This window comes from Aedes aegypti, chromosome 2 (assembly GCF_002204515.2).
Source record: "Aedes aegypti strain LVP_AGWG chromosome 2, AaegL5.0 Primary Assembly, whole genome shotgun sequence".
Classification (NCBI taxonomy): Eukaryota; Metazoa; Arthropoda; class Insecta; order Diptera; family Culicidae; genus Aedes; species Aedes aegypti.
The window spans coordinates 240,749,100-240,774,907 of NC_035108.1; the positions used below are offsets into that span (position 1 = coordinate 240,749,100).

At 41.9% G+C, this 25,808-nt stretch overlaps 1 protein-coding gene and 1 long non-coding RNA gene across 3 annotated transcripts in view; both read left to right on the plus strand.

Moving 5' to 3' along the window:
* The first annotated feature begins 7,995 nt into the window (after positions 1-7,995).
* On the plus strand, positions 7,996-8,508 carry LOC110675592. Its single transcript, XR_002499636.1, has 3 exons — positions 7,996-8,109; positions 8,164-8,307; positions 8,382-8,508. It is a non-coding gene; the product is annotated as an uncharacterized LOC110675592 (long non-coding RNA).
* A 962-nt stretch (positions 8,509-9,470) lies between these two features.
* LOC5571142 (zinc finger protein 214) overlaps positions 9,471-25,808 on the plus strand; it is a 49,358-nt gene continuing 33,020 nt past the window's right edge. For both annotated transcript variants that reach the window (XM_021844569.1, XM_021844568.1), the window contains exons 1-3: positions 9,471-9,734; positions 9,792-10,961; positions 12,702-13,478. In XM_021844569.1, coding sequence (XP_021700261.1) covers positions 9,606-9,734; positions 9,792-10,961; positions 12,702-13,478 — 2,076 coding nt within the window. In that variant the 5' untranslated portion in view covers positions 9,471-9,605. The remainder of the gene's footprint in view (positions 9,735-9,791; positions 10,962-12,701; positions 13,479-25,808) is intronic.

The window sequence follows — 25,808 nt, forward strand, 5'->3', positions numbered from 1 at the left end:
TATCTAGAGGGCAGTCATTTTGTCCTCATAACGGATTCCTCGGCACTAACGTTTATAATGAGATCAAAATGGAGAACGTCATCGCGTCTCAGTCGGTGGAGCTTGGCTCTTCAGAACTACGATATGACCATCGTCCATCGCCGAGGTAGAGACAATGTGGTCCCGGACGCCCTATCGAGAAGTGTGATGGTCATATCCAAGAAATCCGATTCTGAATGGTACAATTCACTTAGAAAACAGGTCGAGGAATCTCCTGAAGAATACCCAGATTTTCGTATACACAACGGGCAACTTTTAAAATACGCTTTCAATGATGATCTCGCTGATCATCGATTTGATTGGAAAATTTTTCCCAGTCCGGAGACACGCAAGGACATCCACGGCCGCCCGTGGATGCTACTCCAGTATAGTATTGCTCCCGTTTTAGTTGAAGATCTCGAACGCATTAAAAGTTGGTTTTATGATCTGTTATTACCGATCAACTGTTTGAAGACATTTGTCTGCGTATTTCGGTGATATTTGTGTTTGCGTCGGAATAGTCGCAAGTAATCGTCATTGAAATCTGTTATCGATTAAAAGTGAATTGGCTTCCATTCCCGCTTCAAAATGGATCAACAAAAAGACTGTAAAAAGTGCTCTCTGAGTATAGATTTCAAAGCTGACTCCTATACGGTTTGTGAAGGTGATTGTGTCGGCTTCTTCCATGCAAGCTGCGTTGGAGTGAGCGAAGAGGCATTGTGCTTTCTGTCGTGCAACATCATCTGGATGTGTGACGAATGTATGAAGAATTTTCGGAGATGGAGAGACAGTAACAACTGCGATCCTGCTAATGCGACCAACGGAAAAAATAGTTTGGAAGACGAAGTGAATCACCTGAAAAAAACTGTCGCTGAAATTAAACAAATGGTATCGAATACCGTAAGGGCAACTCCTGCGAAAAACGTGCCACTACTCCATTCAACGCCAATACCAATCTCATCATTCGAACTTTTGGATGGTACCGATGCAAGTGGTTTAAATGCGGAGAGTGATGAGAATCAAACCACCACAACAAATGACGATAGGTTCTCGTTATTTCTAACGAATATCGACGAGAGTGCGACTGAGCGGGATATTCGTTCGATGGTTCTTCGCGCGCTGGATGCTTCCGAACCCGAGCGCATCGATGTTGTAAAACTGGTGTCAAAATGGAATCAACGACGTTCAAGAGACTATGTTTCGTTCAAAGTGGCTTTAAATATAAAATGGAAACCCCGAGCTTTAGATCCGGCTACATGGCCAACAAAATTAAAATTCAGAGAATTTGTGAATGTGATGCAAAATGAAACATGGAAACCTCTATGATTGTCTTTTTGAGAATGTTTAAGATTTTCGATCAATTTTGTATGTTTCTAAAGTTATGGATTGTTTACTTCTGATTAATGTGAATTTATTATGAGCTGTGAATTGAATTGTGTTGTTCATTATAGTGTTTATGTTTTTCGTTTGTAATAGTTTGTTGTTAAAGCGTGATTTTTTTTTGAATTCAGTGCATAATTTGTAATTGTAATTGATGTTTTATTGCTCACTTAGTATTAAGCCATTCAATAAGACTTGTAGTCAGTTGAATTAAACAATAAATAAATAAATAAATAAAGTCGAATCATGACCATATGCTCCATATTGGAGTGGATAAGACAGTTGGAAAAATCCGCCAAAGATTTTTCTGGCCAAATCTGTATCGAGATGTCCGAGAATACGTCCGGAAATGTACCGAATGTAAGCAAATCAAACCACCTAACTCTTCCACTACGCCGCTTATGGGTGATATGCGGGAGGCCAGTCGTCCCTGGCAAATAATTGCCCTTGACTTCATTGGGCCGCTCCCGCGCTCAACCAGCGGTAAGCAATACATCCTTGTTACCTTGGATCTTTTTAGCAAATGGGTTCAACTTCATGCTTTCCCAAGCATTTCTGCCAAGGCGTTGAGCTCAGTATTGGTAGACCACTGGTTTTACCGGAATTCCGTGCCAGCAATTGTGCTTACGGACAATGCGACGACATTCACCTCTCATGAATTTCGCGATCTAATGCATCGATTCGAGGTTCAACAGTGGCTTACTTCGCGATACCATTCGCAAGCTAACCCTGTTGAACGCGTGAATCGCGTAATCAATACCGCCATCCGATCATACGCCCGAAGCAATCAGAGAACATGGGACTCTCGACTGTCTGAGATCGAGGTTGTTATTAACTCTACGATCCACTCGTCGACAGGATATACCCCGTTTCGCGTAGCAAAAGGAGAAGAAATTGTACTCAAAGGTACCGATCATTCTAGGTTTGAGAGTGAAGAAGAAGCGACTCTGATTGAAAGGGCAGCACGAGTAAAGGAACAAAATCCCCAGCTGTATGCACTGGTGCATAAACAGCTCCAAAAAGCGCATAACATTTCATCTAAAACATACAATTTACGAACCCGTAAGCCAGCTAAACCATTCGCTGTAGGCGACAGGGTTTTTTAAGAAGAATACAAAGATGTCCAATGCTAACGAGTTTTATAATGCGAAACTCGGTGCTCAATATTTACCTTGCACGGTAATAGCACGGCACGGGTCGTCGTCATACGAGCTGATAGATAGCCAGGGCCGCAATATCGGTGTATGGCCAGCCAATCTGTTAAAATCCGGACAATAGCTCACGTTTTGTGATGACAATCGGTTCGATGAAAGGGAAGAAATGTTCCCAGTCTCCGTATGTAAAGGCTGAAAATTTAAAATTAAATCAATTCAAATGGTTCATGACTTTCTCGGGTTCATTTTAGATCCGTACCTTCCATCCCGTTACCTCTAATTCTCTGATTTTAGCTTTCCGCGGGGCTAATCACGACGATATATCGGCCAAAGGGAATTACAGAAGGAGAGGAGAAAATATGAGTCAAGTCGGTAACTACGGGGGAGACGTCCTCCAAACCACAAAAAAAAAATCAAATTCGCGCGCGATGATGTTGTTCGTAATTGAACGAAAACCAAGTTAGAACTACGTTCAGAATTTAAACTGATCGACCTCGTAGCTAGCTGATCGACAGCAGGTCGGAAACTGTTATACGTTTGAATTCGTATCCATGTTCATTGTTGCATTGTTACATAGCATTATCTTCATTGTTACCCTTATGTACTTCTGAGTAATAAAACCTTTTGTAGGTCCTCGTACTCTATACATAATCAGACTACTATTGTTCAAGTTAACCACTGGAGAGCCAGTTTTGTTGGTTGTCGACCGTTCGGCAGTATTGTTTGTGATCTCGTTCGAATCAGAACTGTCCCGCGAGACAGTCGGTTCCGGTTTGGGGAATTTGTATTACGGCATTATTGGTAAAGCACGGATAGATGGTGTGAAATAGAAGTGAAAGTCGGTGTTTTGGTTAAATGGGCACAATTAAGAGTGCAGAAGTGTCGGAGAAGTGTAGGCGGAGTGGATAGTCGAAGGTTTTGACCTTATAGTCCCGCGACACTTGCGTTGTGGACGTAAAAGATGCAAATTTTGCAACGGTTAACTAGTGTTGATGGCATGCTAATTATAAATGTTTTGTTTCCGTTTCTATTGTTTCATTATTATTGTTGGTCATATTCTTACTATTCCAAAAACCACTCATTGTAAATAATTAGTTTTTGCTACCCTGACCAGAGGGGGATGTTACCGAACGGTAACTTTGCACGCCAGTGGGGATGTAGGGAAGGAAATGTAAAGGTAGCTTAACGGTCAGTTCAAATGAGCGGGCATTGAGTGTGTCGATATAATGGCACCTGTGCGTCCAAAGCGGGTGGTGAATTCAGCCAGCCAACTGAAGTGGGTGGCGATGGGGGCGGAAATACCCGACCCGAAGACAAGGCACCGGGAGAGGATCATACGATGGGGCTGGGAGTTGAGTGAAAACGAGAGTTCGGGATCAGTCAGTGACAGGTTGCTCTAGACTACAGAAGTGTGCCAGCTCGAAGCAAAAATTATATAACGTGCCTTGGAAGAAGAAGTGTGGCCTACGCACCGAAGATATATTACTGGGTAGTGACCCGAGCGTGCACCTCAACACCCGGGTGCGTCGGAAACCAGCGATTGCGTGAAACGGTAGTTGCGGCCGATCAATAATCTGGCCAATTACCGACCACGTGCCAGTTGCGGGCTACCATCGTTGGCGATACCCGGTGCCCCAATATCCAGTACACCGAGTACGACCCATCCGAAGAGGGCGCCCAGTTGGCGCTACAAAGCAAATCTCTCGTAACTCAGAACACCGCTACCGAGATACTCACGTCCGCCCTCCGGACGTCCTTAGCACTCCCCCATCGGGATCCATTGCCAGCGGGACCGAAGCCCACGGATTGGCGTCGGCCATCTTGCTGCAAACATCCGACGAATAGTAAGACAAGCATCACCAAACGCCACCGGTGTCGTCGGCCACCCTCCTGCGGTACCATTGGCCCCGTCCGACAGCCGCTGTGGAACACCGTGGCATCGACTGCTCTTCAGGTACCTCCGGGGACACCTACGACTTCCATTCCCTATGGTCCTGCGTCAGGGATCGCTCTTCAATTGATTCGGTGACGCGTCCCCATGCGGCGCCCGTAATCCAGCGTGCCGAAACCGTAACGACGACACCGTCACCACCCCGATTTTTTGACGCCCCTCCTGGATTGAATACAAGTATTTGAAGGTAAATTTTAATATTTTCGCTAGGACCTCCCCACCGAAAACTTCCCCATCCAACAAGGCCCTGGGACCCGGGAGACAAAAGAGGCCTTTGGTGCCCACTCCGGAAGCTGCCGTTGGCTAGTACCAGCAGCTTGGGGTTTAGGCACGTCCCCGTCTGGGACGGTGCAGTTATCTCCCGGGGTCAAAAGTAGTTTCACATTTTTGTCGAAAAAGTGAATGTCAAACAAGATCACAAGTGTCAAGGTTGATATTTGGAACCATTTTTTAAATTGAAGTTAAAAAATGATATAGCCGTTATTTGAGCGGGAAAACTTGCTAAAGTAGTTGCAATAACATGCTCTTTCGTATTATTGAATAAAAACGAGAATTCATTAAACATTTTAGGACCCAATTCCCGGCCTCTTTCAGCACATGTTTTAAGTTAAGCGAAGTATGCACTTCAACAGAAAAGTAGTCGCCTATCTGGATGCGTGGGAAATTTCTTGCAATAAATGCTCAAGAAAAGCATTTTTCTTTGATCGCAGTACAGTCAACTTTCGTTCGTTGCACTAAACCCGTGGCCCACCTAGTGAAAGACTTTCACTAATCGGGCTAAGGAGTGTATCGAAAAGTAGTCGCAAACATTCAAAACAGTGTTAAAAATATTGGGTTGAACCTACAAACAATTTTTTGATCAGAAATGCTTTACAATGTATTTAAAAATAATGATGCGGTGATATTGTTCCAATAAAGTGGCATTTTGTATGATAATTTTGCAAATTACTAACAGCTGTCGATGAAAATCTTGCACACCTCTGAAAAAATTCATATAGTAATAAATGTGTCAAATTAAAAAAAAAAGGTTTTTGTTTATGCTAATATTGCGGCGCTTATATTAAATCCACATTCAGCGGCGGAGGTAACGCGCAGAAGATATGCGCGCAATTCAAACGCAACGTCAAAATTCAAGTAGGCTTGGATTTTTTCGTTCTTCAAGAACGCAAATGTTTCAAATTTGCTAAATCTGAAACATTTGGTGATTTTCATTATCACTGCGACGGTATATCGAAATTTTCAGATAATCGCATTACGTGGATTTATCTTGCAGAGCACAATATCACAGACAAACAGACATCACACTCTCATCATTGTCCATCGACCACCTTTTTAACGGTCGATTCAAAAATATGAGGTGGCCAATCCGCCACCCGCAGCGCTCGCATCGTTTTTGTTCGCGTTTGACGTTTACACACTACCGCCATCTGTTGGCCCGTCGGCCAAATACACAAATTCTAGCATTGGGCGTACATGTCCTCGTGACTATGATTTGGATCGAGATTTGTTCTAAGTGTTACGTCTGTTTGTCTGTGCCACAATTCTCATGACATAGTGTAAAAAAAATTTTGAAAAATACATTAACAAGCATTTGAGAACAAATACAAAAATTGAAATAAGTTGATTTTTAAGGACCTCGTTTTTTCATTTTTTCTTTATTCACGTTTATGGTAATATCGAACGATTGTAACGAATAAAAAATTGTTTTTTGATTGGAAAAGTTTCTTTGCATATTTATGAAGTAACGTAAGCAAAAAATTGTACTCTATATAATTACCGCTGTATATGACAGAGCTTCAAAAGTTGATTATACAAAAGTGACTTTCTAAAACCTACCTTATTGCAATAATTGAGCTTTCTTAGAGCAATAATTTATTTTTTTGAAATCCGTTTTACGTGTTGTTTAAAGTCAACATATTTTCCGATAGAATAAGCTTTTCATCCTATTTTGTTTGATATACATTTTATTCAATACAAATCATCGAATCTTCAGAAGACACTTCAAAAATGTAATTTTGTGCAAGATTTTATTTTCTATGCTTTATAATAGGGTCCTAAAGCCCTATCCCAATTTTAGTGCCAAACGCTTTCAAACATTCAAAACGGCATATCTCAGAGCATAGTTCATCTTTTTAAAAGCTTTTTTCACGCAAATCTTCATCATGTCATCAATAGGGTCCTAAAATGTTGAATGAAATCTTGTTTTCATTTAACAACACGAAAGAGCATGTTACTGCAACTACTTTAGCATTTTTTTCCGCTCAAATAACGTATATATCAGATTTAAACTTTAATTTAAAAATTGGATCCATAAATGAACCTTGACACTTGAAATCATGTTTGACGTTCGCTTAGTCGACAAAATTACCACAGGGGTTCAACTTTTTAACACCGGGGTTATTCCTTTCTGACATTTCGGAAGGGACACGGAAAACAAAATACACCCAAAATTTGAGTTTAAACCAAGGGGTGAAACAAAACTTAAAAAAATGTTTTTTGGACTTAAACAATCGGGAAACATTGGAAAATTGAGTAAACACATGTTTTTGAACTAAACTTAAGCGTTTGGCACTAAAATTGGGATAGGGCTTTAGGACCCTATTATGGTATAAATCAATGCAAAACATAGCACCATCCTGAATCCTCAGACTAAGGAGCTATTTCGACAACTCTAGCGCGATATTGAACTGTCAAGAGCTGTAAAAGTAAACAAAAACAAAGTACGCCTCTGCGTTTTCTTATATGATGTAAATTTGCACTAGTGGAATTTAAGGTTTTTATGACTAAAATCATGAAAAATCTATTGAACTGCGTGGTACATCATATCTTTAAAGTATTTATGAGAAGTAGACGGAAATTGAAAGTATTTTTATCCTTTAAATTCTTAGAACAAATGAATTGAATATGTTGTTTCTTTGGGGGTAAAATGAACCACTCGAGATGGGGGTAATATGAACACCATGGAAGGATGAATACTACCGGATTATAATTCAGATGTCGAGAGTTTTCCGGAGGAAATATAAAGACAGATATGGACAGCCATCCAAAAGGTCGCGGCTAAACGTTCCATCGATTCCGGAATGTCTGTGAGATATTCATTGATCATGTATCAGATGCCGAGAATCATGCCACAACCCGTTCAATTTGAATGGTGTTCATTTTAGCCCCACTACATGTTCATGTTACCCCAGTATATGTTCATATTACCCCCACTGTATGTTCATTTTATTCCCAAGTCTATGTTCATATTACCCCCGTTACATGTTCATTTTACCCACATGTTTGGACCATTAACTCTAAGGAAAGAAAATTTCAAAATTATAATAATGTTGATAAAATTCCATTTCCATCACAATATTTCAACTTGTTACATTGCATCAAGGTATCTTGAAGAAAGGTACATTGATCTAAGCAGTCAGTGGATGCGGGGAATGATAAACAGCGGGGGGTAAAAAATGACAGCTGGTGAGTCGGCTGGCTGGCGATGTTCTTTCCCCTCCGCTGATTAATGTCGTTTCCATGGTACGATTATAGTTTTGTTATGTTTAGGAAAACAAATTGAAAATGTGTGCAGTAGAAAAGACTGATTCCGAGTACAAGAAATTGGTAAGCGCATTTTATAGTTTAAGTTCAAGCCTTATTTCAATTTTCTAGTTTTAGAATATCGTGATCGTGCATTTAAACGAAATTGATGGGCTCTGCATGGACTTATTCTATCGCTGCTAATCTGGTGTACAATGGAATATTTTAGCTTGTTTAAGGCATCATGAGGCCATTGCATTGTGCTGTACTCGGTTTTATTTCGTATGTATTGAGAACGAAGTTTTGAGCTATGGAAAAGTTAACAATTGGAAACTAATTTATTTTTCTATTTTCAGACTTTTTATTGCAACGGTGAGAGACAAAATGGAGCCCAAAAATCACTAAAATGGTGTCTCATTTTGAACGTTTTTCGAGATTGCTTCATAAATAATTATCCATATATTTCTCAAGTGTTTTGTGTATTCCCGGAAGTACCTATGAATATATTTGCCCTTCTATGAGTTTTGGATTATTGTGTACTGAATTCAATTCTTCCTACTTGCACACCTGTAATGTGCACAAATGTAGGAAACCGTACATACAACTGCGATTACGGTTTGTTCACATATTTCATAACGCTAGAATCGGCCATTTCGGGCACCCACCCACTCCAATGTGACGCTTTTTGAATTACAGTTTTTTTTAGTTTTAGTATGATCCGTAACATCATTAGGGCACCAATCCACCCTCTCCAGCGTTATGAAATTTGTGAATGGGCTTTTACAGTTACTGCAATGGACAGAGGCGTTCATAGTGCCACATTTTTGTATGACTATTCTCTTAATACATCAATTTTCAACGAATTGGAACGCATGTCAATGAGATGAATAATTACAATACATATTGAGATCTTAAACAACATCTGCCTCGATAGTCAGCACTAAGAAACTTAAAGAACGAGTTCGGAAAGAGAACGCTAAAGCTGCAGTTGATTGACAGGAGCAAAGCAAAATGGTTTGAGGGGAAGCATGTTGCTAGGATCTCAAGGCTTACTGCCCTGATGAAGCATAACAAACCGGCCAGCTGTCAAATTGTTTTCCAATATGGTGGAATGCCCTATTTGACACATTGAACTACCTCCCTTTTAAATACCTTGCATTGCATCCTTCTTCAGTTCTGAGCAATTGAAAAAGAATCTGACAGCTTCATAAGCAAGAAAACATGAAAATTGCTTAGGGTGTTCATTTTACCCCCAGTTCCCCTATGCACAGTATTGAGTGTGCAGTGTTCTCAAATTTGATTCCTTTTTAGGTACCTATTTTCTGTAGAGCGTGCAGGCAAGATTTCCTTCATTTTTATGAATCTCATTAAGCAATCTTGGTGTGAAGCATGTGCGCCATTATTTTTTAATACGCCCTTTGTGAATTAGCCACACCATATGTTTACGAATGTGAAAGCAAAACAAAGCATAAGTAAAGAAAGCGACTTCTAAACGGATTTTTGGAGCAGTAAAATTTTAGTTTTCTATCTTTTTCCAACAAATTCAGAGCAATTTTAAATGCCGCGAACCTTGTCGCGCCATGAATACAACGGATATTTGTCGCGCGTGTATGGAGGACGATTGTGACGCGTTCATTCCGCTGTTCAACTCGAGGGTAGATGTGCCGGTAACTCCGGCAGTCATGATTTCCGATTGCGGCGGAATTTCGGTAAGTGCTTGCTCAGTTAGATTACCAACGGATAATCTTAATCGTCCTACTCAATAGGTCGAACAGGATGATGGCCTACCGGGAGTGGTTTGCACGGAATGTCTGGATGCCCTCCGCGTGGCGTACAAGATTCGAGAAAAATGTCGCACGACGGACCGGAAGCTGAGGAAGATTTTGAACTTGATCCGACCTGAGCTTCCTTCTGTTGTTACTCTTTCTAATAGTCCTGGTGGGGAAGTGGAATGTGAGGGTATTCCCAATAAGGAGGAGATTCAAGTACAGGAATCGCCCACACCGGATGAAACCAATTTAGTCGAAAACCTCTCTTTGGACATCAAATCTGAGTTACTTCCTGTACCCTCCGTTGATTGTATTGAAGAAGAAAAGGAGACAGGTTCTGCAGATGTAGATGCTGGTATGAACGAATCGTCTAGTCCTTCCGGTGATCAGGATCAAAGATGCACCCAGGAAGTTGTAGAAGAGATCCAGAACAATCTGGAGATCACTGAACCTCCCGTTGAGCACATGAAACAGGAGGAAATCCAAGAACTGACGCATTTCGAACCTGAATATCTAGTTGAAGAATTAAAAGAATCGAATGAAGAGGCTGTAGATGATAGTCAAAGACTTGATATGGCGCCTCCTCTTCCATCGGAGGAAACCAGTAAGGATTCTCCAGAACAGGCAGAACTGCCACTGGTGGTCGCAGAGGAAAGTGATGCTTTAGACGAAGCCCTCGTCTACGAAGACATGGAAGTGGAAGCCCTGGAAGAGATAGAATATGTAGATTTCGAAGCAATCGATGAGGATTTCCAAGTGCCAGAATCAGACCTCCAAGAAGCCGCCGTTTGCTGTGGATGTCCGATGGAGTTCTCCTCAAAGCCCGAACTCGAGCACCATTCCAAACTGGTCCACCTGCCGGAAAAGGACAAGGACACCTCCCTGCAGGATTGGTACATGTGCACCATTTGCTACAAGCGACACAGCTCCCCGAAAGCTCTTGAACTTCACCAAAGGTCCCGGGTCAGCAGAAAGTTACGAACCTGTGCGAGTTGCCATCTGGTGTTGAATAGCGTGCGCAAGAAAAGGCACCACGAGCAGTTGCACAAACTTTTGCCGGAGGATTTTGCGGTGAACTGTTGTGGGTGTGATCAGGTGGTTCCGTTTAGTCAGCTGGGATCCCACGCGGAACAGACACACCTGGCGGCGAGGCAGACGATTTCGGAGGTAAGTAAACAACATTATTGGATCAAATTTTGATTCTACAACATTCCTCGGGATTTTATTTCCCAGAAAACTATACATGTATAGAGTGCCGAACTGCATCTTACTAAAAATTTTCCATAATCACTGAATTGCTATATTTTAAGCCTGATTCAATTTTAATTTTGCGTGTTTAATTTCGCTTTACTCTTCAATTTTACATGGAAAGTATCACATCTCTTTTATTAATGCAAGTCCCAACAAGTCTATATTTAAAAAAGGTCTCTAATGTCGTTGTTCTCTTTTTCTCCTTGCAATTCCTGGTGCAAAATTCAAAAGGTTCCAAAAATAAAATCTTCATAGACTTCTGCGCGAGAATTCTCTGGGATGTTCTTCCCTTTCCGGGAGGGTAAGCTTCAAGAATTCTCCCAGTGATATCTCTACTGGGGTAGTATTCCTAATATAATTTATCTCATCAAAATTACCTTAAAAGTAAATTGACCAGACGTCTTGCATTTCGACCATTTGTCCCTGGGTATGAATTTCTGATATTCTGAATTTCTGATATTTTAATGCGCCTTACATTCACTTTCACTTTTCATCCATTCTTCTAGAATTATGTTCATGATTCAGTAAGATTCCCTTCTAGGCATTTGTTATCATCTTTCTCTGGATTCTGAAAATAATAGAAACACCGTCTCATCAGAATCTTGCTTAGGATCCTTCGCAAACCAATTGCGTGAGATTACCACCCAAAAAAAAAAAAATACTCTCCGTAATTTGTACCATAATATTCTGAGAAATTCTAGTAAATATCCTATAAGCCTTGCCTAAGATTTCGAGCCCTGGAAAAATACTACAATTTAAGCTTTGAATTGAATAAATAGTAGTAGTTTGAATAGCTGAGACGTAGAAGGAGAAAATATATGAACATTCTCTAGAAGACGTATAAAAGTTACTCTAGTTTTGTTTAGAACGTGCTTTATTTTGAGTACCGCTTGCTGTACAAAACTGGGTTGCAGTTCAATGCTAAATAAGACTTTCTTATGAAATATACAGTACTGGACAGAATAAAGGACGCATTCCCCGTTTTTCAGTACAAAATTATCAACTTTGGAGATTTGGAACCCAGCTTGTAGTGCTCAGATTGACCATTAAAATACAATGATATACACTACCCGTCATAAATACGGACTCATTAAAATAAGTATTGCAACACTCAGTTCAGTTGAATATTGAATCACCTCAAAAAAGGAAAATTTACATTGCTATATCTCGAGATCCTTATGACTTCCAAAGAAGCAGTTTTCAGCAAAGTTGTTCAGTGCATAAAGAACATCCGGAAGGCAAACAGTTTGGTTCGAAAATTGGCCGCTAGGTGGTGCTAGTGAGCATGTAAAATTAAGCGTTAAATTTGTGATCCACATGAGATAGAAAGTTCGAGCCGCGTCAGTTCTCTTGAAGGAAAATAAGAGAACTGACACGGCCCTCACGAGGCTTTCAATTAGATGAAGAATCATAAGTTACCTATGAAGTAATCAATGATCAATATTTTCTCTGCAAAGAATAACCGACATACAAGTTCCCCGTTTACACTACTTGATTTTTTGTGGGCCTTCAAATAGATATTAAAACATGATTAAAAAAACTAGTTTTTTGAGGAATGGTGCATTCTGAGGACAGGCTTCCTGGGGAATGTTATAAAATCCATTATTTTATACTAGCGATTGCCTATTTAGAATTTTTCTTTCTTTATTCCAACAGTCGACAAAACTATCAAAGTTCGTTTGTGAAATATGCTTTCTGGACTGTGGTATTAAACAGCGCTTGGATATCCATCAAGCTAAACAGGAGATACCCGAAGTGGTCCTGAAGAAGACAAATCCCCAGGAAGATGAATTCATAGCACCGGTGGCAGATTTCGGTGGCATTCAACGCTTCATATGTGATATATGCGAGAAGAACTTTTCCACCAAAGGAAACCTGAAAGCTCATCGAATCCTACACATAAGTTCGGATAAACCGTTCAAGTGCGATCAGTGCGACAAAGCTTTCTCCAAGAAGTGCAACTACAACGTGCACATGCTTCGGATTCATTCGTCGGGAAATCAGTTTCCCTGTGGAGAGTGCGATAAAAGCTTCAAATGTGCATCGAATCTGAAAACGCACATGCGCGTCCACACAAAGGAACGACCCTACCAATGTGACTTTTGTCCGAAAACCTTCGGCTACCTGTCGGACAAGCGACGGCACGAAGTTGGACATTCGGGAAACTATCCATTCAAATGTGATCTCTGTGGGAAACCTTTCGCTCGGAAGACGTTGCTAAGCAGGCACTTGGACGCCTGTAGGAAGCGTTTGAGTAAAAAGTCGCTAGGCGGACGAAGCAAAGTAGAATCGGAATCCCATGAACCAACGCATGCGTGTGATTTGTGCGAGGACTGGTTTTCGACGATGGAAGAACTAGCTGATCATCACGCAAATATGCACATTCAAACATTGGACGAAGCTTCCTACGATGCTGAGGTGGAAATAGAATAGGTAAGTGTATTTAAGTTGAGACAATATTAGGAATATTTCGTAACCAGCTGTTGGTTCTTATTTATATCCGAACCTTCTTGAAAACATAGATTGAGATGATATTGTCCGTTAGTACTCACTTACCTTGATGTCTTGCTGGCGTCACAACATTGCCAGGCGTATCTCCAATTGCCCCGAAAGAGTTCTCAGGTCCCAGGTGGCTTTCCACGAAGTCGCTGACCTCTACCTGGTTATCTGTTAAAAATTATTTTCGCAAGTCTTTCTTCCCATATTCGCACTATGTGACCAGCTCACTGATGTCTGCAATATATTACATGCTTATGAATATTCACTTCTTTATACACTTGATATAACTCGTGATTCATGCGCCTGCACCACACACCATTGTCTACTAGTATCGTACCGACTATTGCTCGCCGCATTCTATGCTCAAAAACATCGAGTGCTTTCCGGTCTTCCTCTCTCAACGTCCACAATTCGTGCCCGTTGAGAACTACCGAACATATCAATGTTTTATACAGGGCGAATTTCCGTTTGTCAGTTGATGGACCTAAGCTGTTCATGTTATTCGTAGAAGGCCCTATTCGCAGTCGCAGCACGTCTTTTCACTTCATTGTCATATGTTACAAGTGTTCCAGGATAAACAAATTTTTCAGCAACTTCAAACGAATCAAAACTACCTCAGCACCAACACCACTAGTTCTACTTCCTTCTCTATCTGCAATCATGTGCTTCGTTTTGGTAGAATAAATGGTCAGGCCCATCCTAGCTGTCTCCATCTTTAGAGACGCGAAGGCTTCCTCCACTGACCTCCAATGAGTGCAATATCGTTCGCAAAGCCAAAGATCATATGCGGCCGTGAGATGATACTGCAGCTATGAGTGCCGTGAGTGCTGAGAGGCAGCTATTCAGTTGGCTACAAAAGCTCTTAGTTTTTCTTAAAAAATACGAAGCAAAGTGATCCCTTTCGGGGTAAAATTATCCAGAAAATCTGATTGAAGTGCGTTACTACACCGTGCAAGTGAAAATCAGATAGATATCCCAGTGTTTTAATAACAAAAAGTGCGAAATAAAAATTGCAATTATTGCGGGCAATTATTCAATTGTATAAAAGTGAAGGAGAGGGGTTGCAAGAAGCATCCCTCACAAACAGTACCCAACGGTGTGAGTGAAGTGCTAGTGGTCATCTATCGCATAACGAGAGAAAGAAAGTTGCCTGAGATTGGTTGGTGCTACCGGGCCACTACCACTCTTCCCAGTACGGCAGGTTAGGCTAACTATAGTCTAAATTTAGTCTAATTCGTTAGATTGTTAGCCTAAATTTTTTTCTAACGTTAGGCTAAATTTAGTCTAAAATTAGACAGATCTAACACAGTTTTGTTAGATATGCTGCAAGTTCGAAACGATCAGTTAGACTAAATTTAGACTAACGTTAGCCTAACGTTAGACAAAATTATGTATGGGCTGTTAGATGGATTTTATGCTGCTTGTGCATATCCCAGCTGTCATCCCAGCATCCCAAGAAATCCAAGCTGTCACCGTCCACCAGCGGCGCTGCTGTAGCAGCGGTGATAGAAAAGCAAAACAGTTGTCAAACACGAACTGGATTTTGATATTCTTTTAAAAAACTAAAATTTGACTTAATTTCAATGTTTTTGTATAAGGAGAATTGTGCAGACTTGTAGTAAACGGAAAGTTTTACAAAATGGTAAGTAATTCTATCCAATTTGCAATTCGTATGTCAGAAAAAATGAAATATTGAGGAAAGTAAACAACACTTTCTTCGCTACAGAACTGCTGTGTAATCCCGGGATGCGGGAACAAGTTCCAGCTGTACCGGGTGCCCAACTCCGGAAATAATCGCTTCCGGCAATGGAAGAAGGTCGCGCCTGTTTTTGGAACTGGATCCGAGCGGATTTGCTCTCACCATTTCATCGAAACGGACTTCGTGGAAAGTGAGTGCTTTCTGCAGCACAGTGAACATACTGTTGAATTTATGTATTTATTTGAACAATAATAGATATCCGGAAGAAGCTGAAGAGCACTGCAATCCCCTCCATCAACTTGCCGGCGGAAAGGTTGAAAGCATCAAACAAAATAGGCTGCTGCGTTTTGGGATGCCGCTCCAAAGACATCAAGAATATGGAAAAGTTTCCCTCCATGACATCGAAAGCTTGGCTGAAATGGGCAAACATACTGGGCTGTGCGGAGGCTAATACAGCGGGGTGGAAAATCTGCCAGAAGCACTTCAAGGACGATGCATTTACAACAGGTAGGTCAAATTAATTGACATTGATTGACTAAGGGGTAGCCTGGTTTTCTGTAAGAGATAACGGCCTCCAACGACCTCAACACCTCAGGTGGGCTTTGTGGCCGTGCGGTTAGTGTCGTCAGGCACCAAGCCACATGAAAAATGTTTCCGACTGTGTCGAGCTGGTCCGTTTTCTAGTGTGGTTCTTTCTGTAGAATGATGCATTCCATCACTTCTATTCGGTTAATGAATGTCTTACCTTAAAACTGAAATAGGGAACATTTTTCTATTCTCTGACTTTACCTTCTCACTGAGGCAGAGCCTATTTATCAGTTTAGTGTTCTTATGAGTACTTCTACAATTATTTACATTGTTATTGAACTTTGCTGCCAATTAAACATTATAGGGATTGCTCCGGGAATTCCGCAGACATTCCTACAAAAACTATTCTGACGATCCATCCAGCAATTCTTCTTGATGTTCCTCCAAAAAATCTTCTAGAGATTCATCCAGAAATTACCCTAAGAATTACTCCAGCAATTCATAAAAAAATATATTTTAAGTTTTCCGTGAGAGATTGCTGAAAGCAGGACTGGTAGCGATTTGATGCTTAAAAATAAATACTTTATAGACCTTAGGGCAACTTCACCGGTGGTCCAAATCACTGGTTGGTTCAAATTTTTTGGACCATGTTAAAAATTGGAGCTTTAACCGGTGTTGCAAATTATATTCCAATTTTATTTTATATCAGTTTTCTGGTCTATTTTTTTGGAACAGGATAACTGCCTGGTCCATTTTTGGTCAGATTTGGAACAAGATTTGAGCTGTTCCAAATCTGATTTGACACACGATTGTTTACTAGTTTGGATTTTTCTCCCTGAAACAGCCAAGCTGGGGGGGGAAAGCTTGATAGTCTACGAAGTGAAAAAAAGTGATTTAAGAAGGAATGCCGAAAAACAATTCTTTAGGAATCATCAGATTATTTCTCTAGAAAATCCTCCGGGGAAGTCCGCCAAAAGAAATCTCCAGGAGCTCTTCCAGGAATTCTAACGAAGTTCCTTCTATGTGCCTACAAGGATTTTTACCAGGAATTCCTTCTTCGATTTCCTCTGGGGTTTTCTTCCAGACATTCGTCCGGGGATTTGCTGCAAGAATTACGCCGGTGGTTTGCTCCAGGAATCCCTTCGGTTATGTACTTTCTTCAGATATTTCTTCGTGAATTTCGTCCAAATTCCTCCGTCAATTTGCACCAGGAATTCTTCTCAGTATTTCCATTCGAAAATTCTTTTCGGATTTCCACTCCTCCGTGCATTTCCTTCAGGGATTCCGTCGGGAATTTTCTCCAAGAATACCTCCGTAGATTTCCTCTAAAAATCCCTCTGAGGATTTCCTTCAGGAATTTCTCCGAGGATTTTTTCCAGGAATTTCTCTGTGGATTTATACAGGAATTCTTTCGGAAATTTCAGGCATTTTTTGCGGAAATCGCTTCGGGAACTTTTTTCAGAGAATTCATCCGAGAATATTTATAGGGATTTACAGCAAGAATGTTTTCGGGGATTTATTCAGAGAATTTATTCGGAGATCTTACCAGGAGTATTTGTGAATTTACACCAGGAGTTCCTCCGGAAATTTGCTCCGGGGATTTTCTCCAGAAATTCATTCGGAGATTTTTTCCAAGAACTCTTCTGGTTATTTCCTCCATGTGGATTTCCAATAGCAATTCCTCGAAGGATTTTGTCCAAGAATTCTTCTGGGGATTTCGTCTGTAAATTCATAAGGGAATTCCGCCGAGGATTTTCTCCAGAAACTATTTCAGAATGTTTTCGGGGATTTATTCAGAGAATTTATTCGGAGATCCCACCAGGAGTGTTTGTGAATTTACACCAGGAATTCCTCCGGAAATTTGCTCCGGGGATTTTCTCCAGAAATTCCTTCGGAGATTTTTTCCAAGAACTCTTCTGGTGATTTCCTCCATGTGGATTTCCAATAGCAATTCCTCGAAGGATTTTGTCCAAGAACTCTTCTGGGAATTTCGTCTGTAAATTCCTTTGGGAATTCCTCCGAGGATTTTCTCCAGAAATTATTTCAGAGAATTTACCTGGAGATTTTTTGCAGAAAATTCTCTGAAGATTTGCGACAAGAATTTCAGCGAACATTTCCTCCAGAAGTTCCTCCAAGAATCTCTTCAAGGTTTTTATCCGGGGACATTCTCCAGAAATTTCTCCAGCGATATCCCCCAAGAACTCCTCCGAGGATTTTCTCAGGAGATTTTCAATAGCAATTTCTCCGGGGATTTTATCCAGGAATTCCTCAGGGGGTTACGTTCAGATATTTCTGCATGATTTTTTCTAAGAATTCATACGGGGATTTCCAGGGACTTTCCCTGGTGATTTGCATCAGGGGTTTCGTCCAGAAATTCCTCCAAGAATTTCTTCGAGGAATTCCTTCGGGGATTTCATAATGAGGCTCCAGAAAATAATCCGGGGATTTTTTCAGCGAATTCACCCGTGGATTTACTTTGGGAATTTCTCCGGGGATTTTCTTCAGAAATTCTTTCGAAGATATTTTCCAAGAATTCCTCCGGGGATTTCCCCCAAAAAATCCCCGGGGATTTCCAATATAAATTCCTCTGAGGATTTCATTGAAAAAACGAGAAAGTCCTCCGGGAATTTGCTCCAGGAATTCCAGCGGTGAATTCTTTCAAGCTTGCCTGTTAAGATTTGCACCAGGGTTTTCTCCAGAAATTCATCCAGGAATTTCTCATGAGATTTCGACTAGAATTTCTTACATAAAATTTATGCGGAGTTTTCTTACAGCAATTCCTACGGGATTCCCTCTAAGAGTTCCTCTGGGCATTTGCCCCAAAAATTCCTCCGGGGATTTCACGCAGGATTTCCTCTTGAGATTTTCACCAGGAATTTCTCCAGAAATGCTTCCGGAGATTTCCTTCTGGGATTTCCCATGAGATTTCCACCAGGAATTTTGAGGTTTTCTTACAAAAAATCTCCGGGATCCCCTCCAGGAATTTCACCGAGGAATTGCTCCATGAATTCATCCGGGGTATTCTTCAGGAATTCCTCTGAAGATTTCCACCAGGAATTTCTCCAGATATTTTTCCAGGATTTTCTCATGGGATTTCCACCACGGATTGCCTCCAGAAATTTTCGCAGAAGTTTATTACAGCAATTCCTTCGGAGATTTTCCAGGAATTCCTCCAAGCTCTTTCAGGAATTTCTTCGGAGATCCTCCCAGATTATTTTCAGAGTTCCAGGATTCTCTCCATGATTCCATCAGGAATTTCTCCGGAGATTCTCTAAAAATCCTTCGGCAATTACTTGCAGTCCGTGCAGGAATTTCTTTGAAAGTCCTCTAAGAATATAATCAGAGTTACTGTTGGAATTTCGGAGTGCGTTCGGGAAGATTTCTTCCGGGAATTCTTTAAGAGCTCCACCATATTTCCTCCAGGATTCCTCCTTTTTTTCAGATTTTCTCCAAGAATTTTTCAGAATTCTAGTAATACCATGGAAATCTTACTAAGAATTCTTCACGATTTTCTTCGAAAAAGTCCCTACATTTCCTCCGGAAGTTCCTCCAAGATATTCCTCCACAGTTTTTCGTGTAATTCCTTCAAAGTTCCTCTAGGATTTTTTTAAGTTCTTCTAGAAATTCTTCCTGATTTCCTTTGACAATATCTTTGGATTTTAACTAGAAATTTCTCTAGAGTTCCTCAAACGTTTGCTCTAGATTTCATCCAGTAATTCCTAACTTTCCAGGGGAATTACTTCCCGGATTTCCATCGGGGATTCCTTCGAATATCTTCCATAGTTTTTCCAGAAATTTCTCCGCAGATCCTCAAGCAATAAACCCGGAATTCTTCCAGAAACGCCTCCGGATTTCTTTCAGAAACGCCCTAGGAATTCTTTCAATATTCCTCCGGAAAATCCTTCGGAGTTCCTCCCGGGAGTTCTGTCGGAGCTTCACCGATAATCCTTTCTGAGTTGCTCCAGAAATTCCTTCGGAGTTCTTTCAGAAATTATTCTGATTTTTGTCTAGCATTTCCTCCAGAGCTTCACAGGGAAACGCTTTGGATTTCCTTCACAGTTGCTTTTGGTTTTTTTCGTAGTTTTTTTTTCAGAAATTCCTCTACGGTTCTACCAGGATTTTTCCCGGATTTCCCTGAAGAGTTCCTCCGTAATTCCTCCACAAATTCCTACGGTGTTCCTCCAGACTTCCTCTGGTAAATCCTCAAGAGCTCTGCCAGGAATTGTTCCAGAGTTACTCCGACCATACCCCTAAGAATTTCTTCGGAATTCCTTCAAGATTTACTTCGAAGTTTCAGTAATAATTTTTTTCCAGGAATTCCTTCGTTGTTCCTTTAAAAGTTCCTCCAGGAATTCTTTCAAAACTTTTGCCGAGTTCCTCCAGGAATTCCTTTGAATATGCTCTAGAAATTTCTGCAGAGTTCTTCCGGGATGTTCTCCATAGTTTCTTTAGGATTTTTTTCTGGATTAAAAAAAAAAACTATCCCGCACATCCTTCGGAGTTCCACACAAATTTTTGAAGGTCCTGCAAGCATTTCTTCAGAACTCCACATAGATTTTCTTTGAAGTTCCCTTGGGAATTCCTTCAAATATCCTCCGGAAATTGTTTTTGAGCTCCACCGGCAATTCAAATTTGTTCCTCCGGGGATTTTCTCAAGAACTTCCTCTAGAGAACTCTTCCAGGGCATTCCTCTAGGAATTCCTCCGGAGATTTCCTGAAAGAATTCCTCCGGAGATTTTTTCAATATATTCCGGGGATTTCGTATAGGAATCCTTCTGCAGATGTCAATAATAACAATCTTCGGAGATTTCCCTCAGGATTTGCTCCGGAAATTCCCTTCTGGAATATTCGGAGATTTTCTCCCTATGGGGATTTATAATATGTAGCAGTTCCTCCAAGGATTTGCTCTAGAAACTCCTCTGGCGATTTGCTTCAGGAATCCCTCCGGGTATTCCCCCAAGAACTCTTCCGGGGATTTTCTCTTCAGGAATTTCTTCGGCGCTTTGTTTCAGGAATTCCTCCGGAGATTTCCTCCAGGAATGTCTCAGAGGATTTCCAACAGCAGTTCCTCTGGGATTTCGTTCAGAAATTCTTCGAGGGATCACCTCCAGAAATTGCCCCGGAGATTTCTTCAAGTAGCACCTCCAGGAATTCCTCCAGAAATTGTTCCGGAGTTTTCCTCCAGAAATTCCTTTGGAAATTTTTCCGAAAAAATCCTCCGGTGATTTTCTTCAGGAATTTCTTCAGGGACTTCCTCCAAAAATTCCTCCGGGGATTTTCTCCGGCAATAATTGGGATTTTCAACAACAATTTCTCCGCGGATTTCGTTCAGAAATTAATTAAGAAATTCCTCCGTGGATTTTCTCCATAAATTCTATCGGAGAATTTTTCAGATATTTTTTCTGTAAATTTCCTCCATAAAATTTTTGGGGATTTGCACCAGGAATATCTCCGGAGATTTCCTCCAGAAATTCATCCGGTAATTTCGAGGATGTCTTCTGGGATAGCCCCGAAGAACTCCGGGGTTTTCTCAACGGATTCCTCAGGAATTTCCCAATAGCAATTCCTCCGGGTATTTCCTCCAGGATTTTCTCCAGAAAGTTATCCCGATATTTCTTCAGAAATTCCTCCGAGGATTTGTTCCAGAAATTCATTCGGGATATTCTCTAAGGATTCGCTCCAGGAATTCATCCGTGGATTTCCCACAGGACTTGTTGTGGGATTTTTTTTTAGAAAATCCTCTGGGATTTCCTCATAGAATTTCTCCGGAGATATGCTCCAGGCATTCATTCGAGGATTTCCTCCAGGAATTGCTCTGACGATTTTCTTCAGAAATTCTTGCGGGAATTCTCTACAGGAATTAATCCGGGGATTTCTTCCAAGAACTCCTCTTAAGGTTTTCACAAGGATTTCCTTCGGGCCGAGGATTTCCTTCAGGAATTTCCTCCAGAAATGCCTCCGGAGAAATTCCTCCTTTTTTACAAGAATTCCTCCGGGAATTCTTTTGGAGCACCACTAGGAATTCCTTCGCGTTTCCTCCATAGTTCCCCATTGTTTTTTTTCGGAATCTTTGCAGGAATTCTCCAGAGATTCTTCGGAAATGCTCTGGAGTTCCACTAGGAATTTTTCTGGAGCTACTTCGAGAAATGCCCTACATTCCCTCTGAGATTTCCTCCAGAGCTCCTCAGGAAGTGTCTCAAAAGTTTCTCCGGGAATTCCTTTAGACTTCCTCCAGAGTTTCTCGTTAAATTCTTCCGAAGTTCCTCCAGGATTTTTTTTAAGTCCTTCCGAAATTCTTCCGGATTTCCTCCGGCATTTTCTGATTTCATCCAGCAAAGCTTCCTCCGGATTTTCACCGGATTTTTTTCAAAAGTTAAGTTAAGAAAATCGTTTGGAGTTCCTCTAGCGATTCCTCTGGATTTCATCCAGTAATTCCTGAAAAGTTTTTCCGGAGGTCCATCGGGAATTCCTTTGAATTTCCTCCTTAGTAGTAGTTCCTCTAAAAACACCTCCGGTGTTCTTCCAGAAACCCATCCGGAGTTACTCCAGCAACACCTCCGGAGTTCCTCCAGGAATTGCTCCGTAGTTTCTACGGGATTTCATTTGAAGATTCTCTAGGAATTAATCCAGAGTTCCTCCAGGAATTCCTTCAGTGTTCCTTCGAGAATTCCTTCGTAGTTTCAGTGGTAATTCTACCTGATTTGCTCCAGAAGCTCATCCGAATTTCAACCAGATTTTTTTCTGGATTTTAACCCCTCTACCGTCAGCTTCGTTTTTCACCGCTAAAAAAAATTCAAATCACGATAACTTTTTTGTTTCTCGATATTTTTGCACCATTTTTTCGCAAGCCCTCAAAAAACTCTTCTAGTTAAAAAATATGTGTCGATATTATTAATTGATCATCTGGATCCGTAGATATTCCAATATTCCTTGGGGGACGGACGCTTAGCCATAACCAACGTAAATATCTCAGGCTACAAATTTTTTATCGTATTCGGATATTCACTCCACGGAATTATATATTAATGCGAGTATGTTGTGAAAAAATGAAGCAATTTGGTGCAGCCGTCTTTGAGTAATAAGCATTTATGTTTCTGGTACCACGCTGGACAAATAAAGATCTTGAAAACTCTAAAAAACCTCATATCGTAATTTTTAGATTTCTCCAAGAATACTGAACCGATTTGTATGATTTTTTCAGAGTAGCTCCTTATTACCTGGCATTGTATAGTACACATTTTATTTTTTTGATAAATTGACCAAAAACAAAATGGCCGCTGTTGCGGCGTGCAACTGGGACTTTGGCTCGGGTGAGCGGGAACGGAAAGATCTGTTGATCTTCCGTCCACCTGTTGCCGGGAGCAACAGGGCACAGGACCGATAGCTCGACTGGAGGGGGCTTTTGCAACTCTAGCCTTGGAAAAGGCTGTTTGGCTTCCACTGGTGGAGGGAAAGGCGGTTTGGTAGCTTTAACTTAAACTTCTATATTATTCCTCTTGATGTTTACAGAATGGTGGTTGAAAGAAAACTAATGTTAACTCAAACGAAACTGATTGAAACTGAATCGAAACTGATGATGTTCTTGCGCATGCAAGCTGCTTATATAGGTTGCAGGTAAACAAAGTCTTGCATGCGCAACGGTGTGGGGAATGATGGGAATTTCCACTGCCTGGAAGATGCTGCAGTGGGTTCGATGATGATGATGATGATGATGAAGGTTGTGCTAGTGGTGGTGCAATCTGTTTGGTTGATGCGTTCACGCTATACATAGCTGGCTAGATGGATGGCAATTAAATGAACAGAAAAGGGACGCAAATTGTCCTTTGGGGTATTTTTCGCTCCCTATTTTGATGCTGCAAAACGGGTAGCACAATGCAAGGATGTTGATGATAGAATATTCCGCTGCTGCCTGCTACCAGCGTTTCTCGAACTGAATTTTGTGACGTCGGGACGGAACATTCTCCCCCCGGTTGAGACCTCATATCAACAATTTCTTGCAGCGAAAGGTTGATGTTGTCCTCGATGGGAAGGATGGAATCTTGTTGATTGAATGATGAAGTGTAGAACTGCTGGCATAAACATCGCTGGTTGATTCTTGGATGAATTTCTGCTGATGACTTGATGGTGGCGGAATGCTTGGAGGATTGACTCGCATCTGATGGCTGGTGTTGCTTGAAGACTATGTTACTGACGTACTCGTTGAGTGGTACTTCCTGCTCACGATCCTCGGTTACTATGCTCTGGATGATCTCTCGGTTGCTTGGGTGGATGCATACGGAATACGCACTCCGGGATGGCTTCGCTGACTCGACATTGCATGGTGGATTCATCTGGTGGTTTCTCCTGCCTTGAGTTGATATGAGGGTGCTTGAACCACTAGTCGGTTTGACCGGTGGCATCATCTCGATCGAACTCTGGTACGGCGCTTCTCCCAACACCGGACATGATCCGGTGGGTATCAGGATTGTCTCCCTCACCGGACGGATTCCGGTTGTCGTCAGGATTGACATCAAGATCGGTGGAATTGTGGTTGAATGCTGGAACCACCTGGATACCGGATGGCTTCCGGTTGGCTCTGGGAACGACTTCTTTGCTGGACAGATCTCGTTCATCTTTGGAATTGGCTTGATTATCGGAGGGATGCCTGCTGACATCAGATTCGGCTTTAGACTCGCAGGAGTTTGCTTGTGTACCGGAGGAATACCGGTCAGCAACAGGAACGCCTTGAACACTGGAAATATTTCGGTTGGTGACCGAAGCAGCTTGGGAACCGGAGGAGGGATACCGGTCGAATCTGGAGGCTTCTCTGGAATCGGATGGGTTCCAACAATACACGGATGGATCGGATGGTTTCTGGACGCACACAGGAACTGCTTGGGCACCAGATGGAATTCGCTTGCTGCTGGAAATCGCTGAATCACTAGCTGGTGTCTGGTCTCACAGGACGATTGCTTCAGTACCGGACGTAACTCGGTCACAAAGCTGGGATGCTTCGACACTGGTTGGAATCTTGCTACACGCTGAAAAGGCTGCACTACCGAATTGGATTCGGTCAGGCTGGAGGAAAACTTCAGTGCCGGAATGGATCCGGCCACACATGGGAATCGCTGCGGCGTTCCACGAGATCTGATCAAACGGGATGATTGCTTCGACGCTAGACGGAATCTTGTTCTGCATGGGAATCGCTTCGCGACCAGACACAATCCGATCGCACTTGGGAACTCTTTGTTGATTGAGCGGAATCCAGTCACACAAGGGATCCGCTGGAGCACCGGACAGGAACCGGTTGCGCAATGGAACGAACTTACTGCTGGATACTGGATTAGCTTGGGCACTGGAAGTACTTCTGTTGGCATCGGTGCCAACCTGGGCGTTGGATGGAAACCGGGTGGCACGCTGAATGTCTTCGGCAACGCACCAAATCCGGTAGCTCTCTCGAATGTTGTCGGCCTCGGATGGATTCCAACCTGGTTGATTGGAATTGGAAACCTGTTCGTCGCTTGATGAATTGCTGCAGGATCATCATCGTATGATTGATTGCTTTCACATGATGGGATGTTGCGCTCGCTGTCGACAAACTTGGTTGTCTCATTGCCGACGTTGAAATCCGCTGCTAGTGTCGGATTTGCTGGATTAGCTTGATGCTCACTCTGCTTGCTTGGAGGGTTGGATTTGTGTTGGTAGGCAACTGTTGTCACCTCTACACATCTCCTTGGCACTTTTCCACGGTGGGTGGAATCTTCATGGGTTGGTAGCTTTGGTAGCTCACATTGGGTTAGCACCTCTCCTTGTTGGATTGGCACACCTGCTCGTTGGGTTGATACTTTCTCTCGTTGTGTTGCTTCTTCTTCTCGGTGGCACTTCTGAACTATTGGAGCAACAGAAGGCGGGACACTCGGCGTTGGTGCCGACTTGCTCTTGATGACCTCGGCGAGATCACCCTCGGAATGCACCAGGGCTGCTCCACACACAGGATTCAACTTCATGGCTGAAGTTTCAGCGCTTGGTGGCTGCACGGAATGGATTGGGTTGATGGC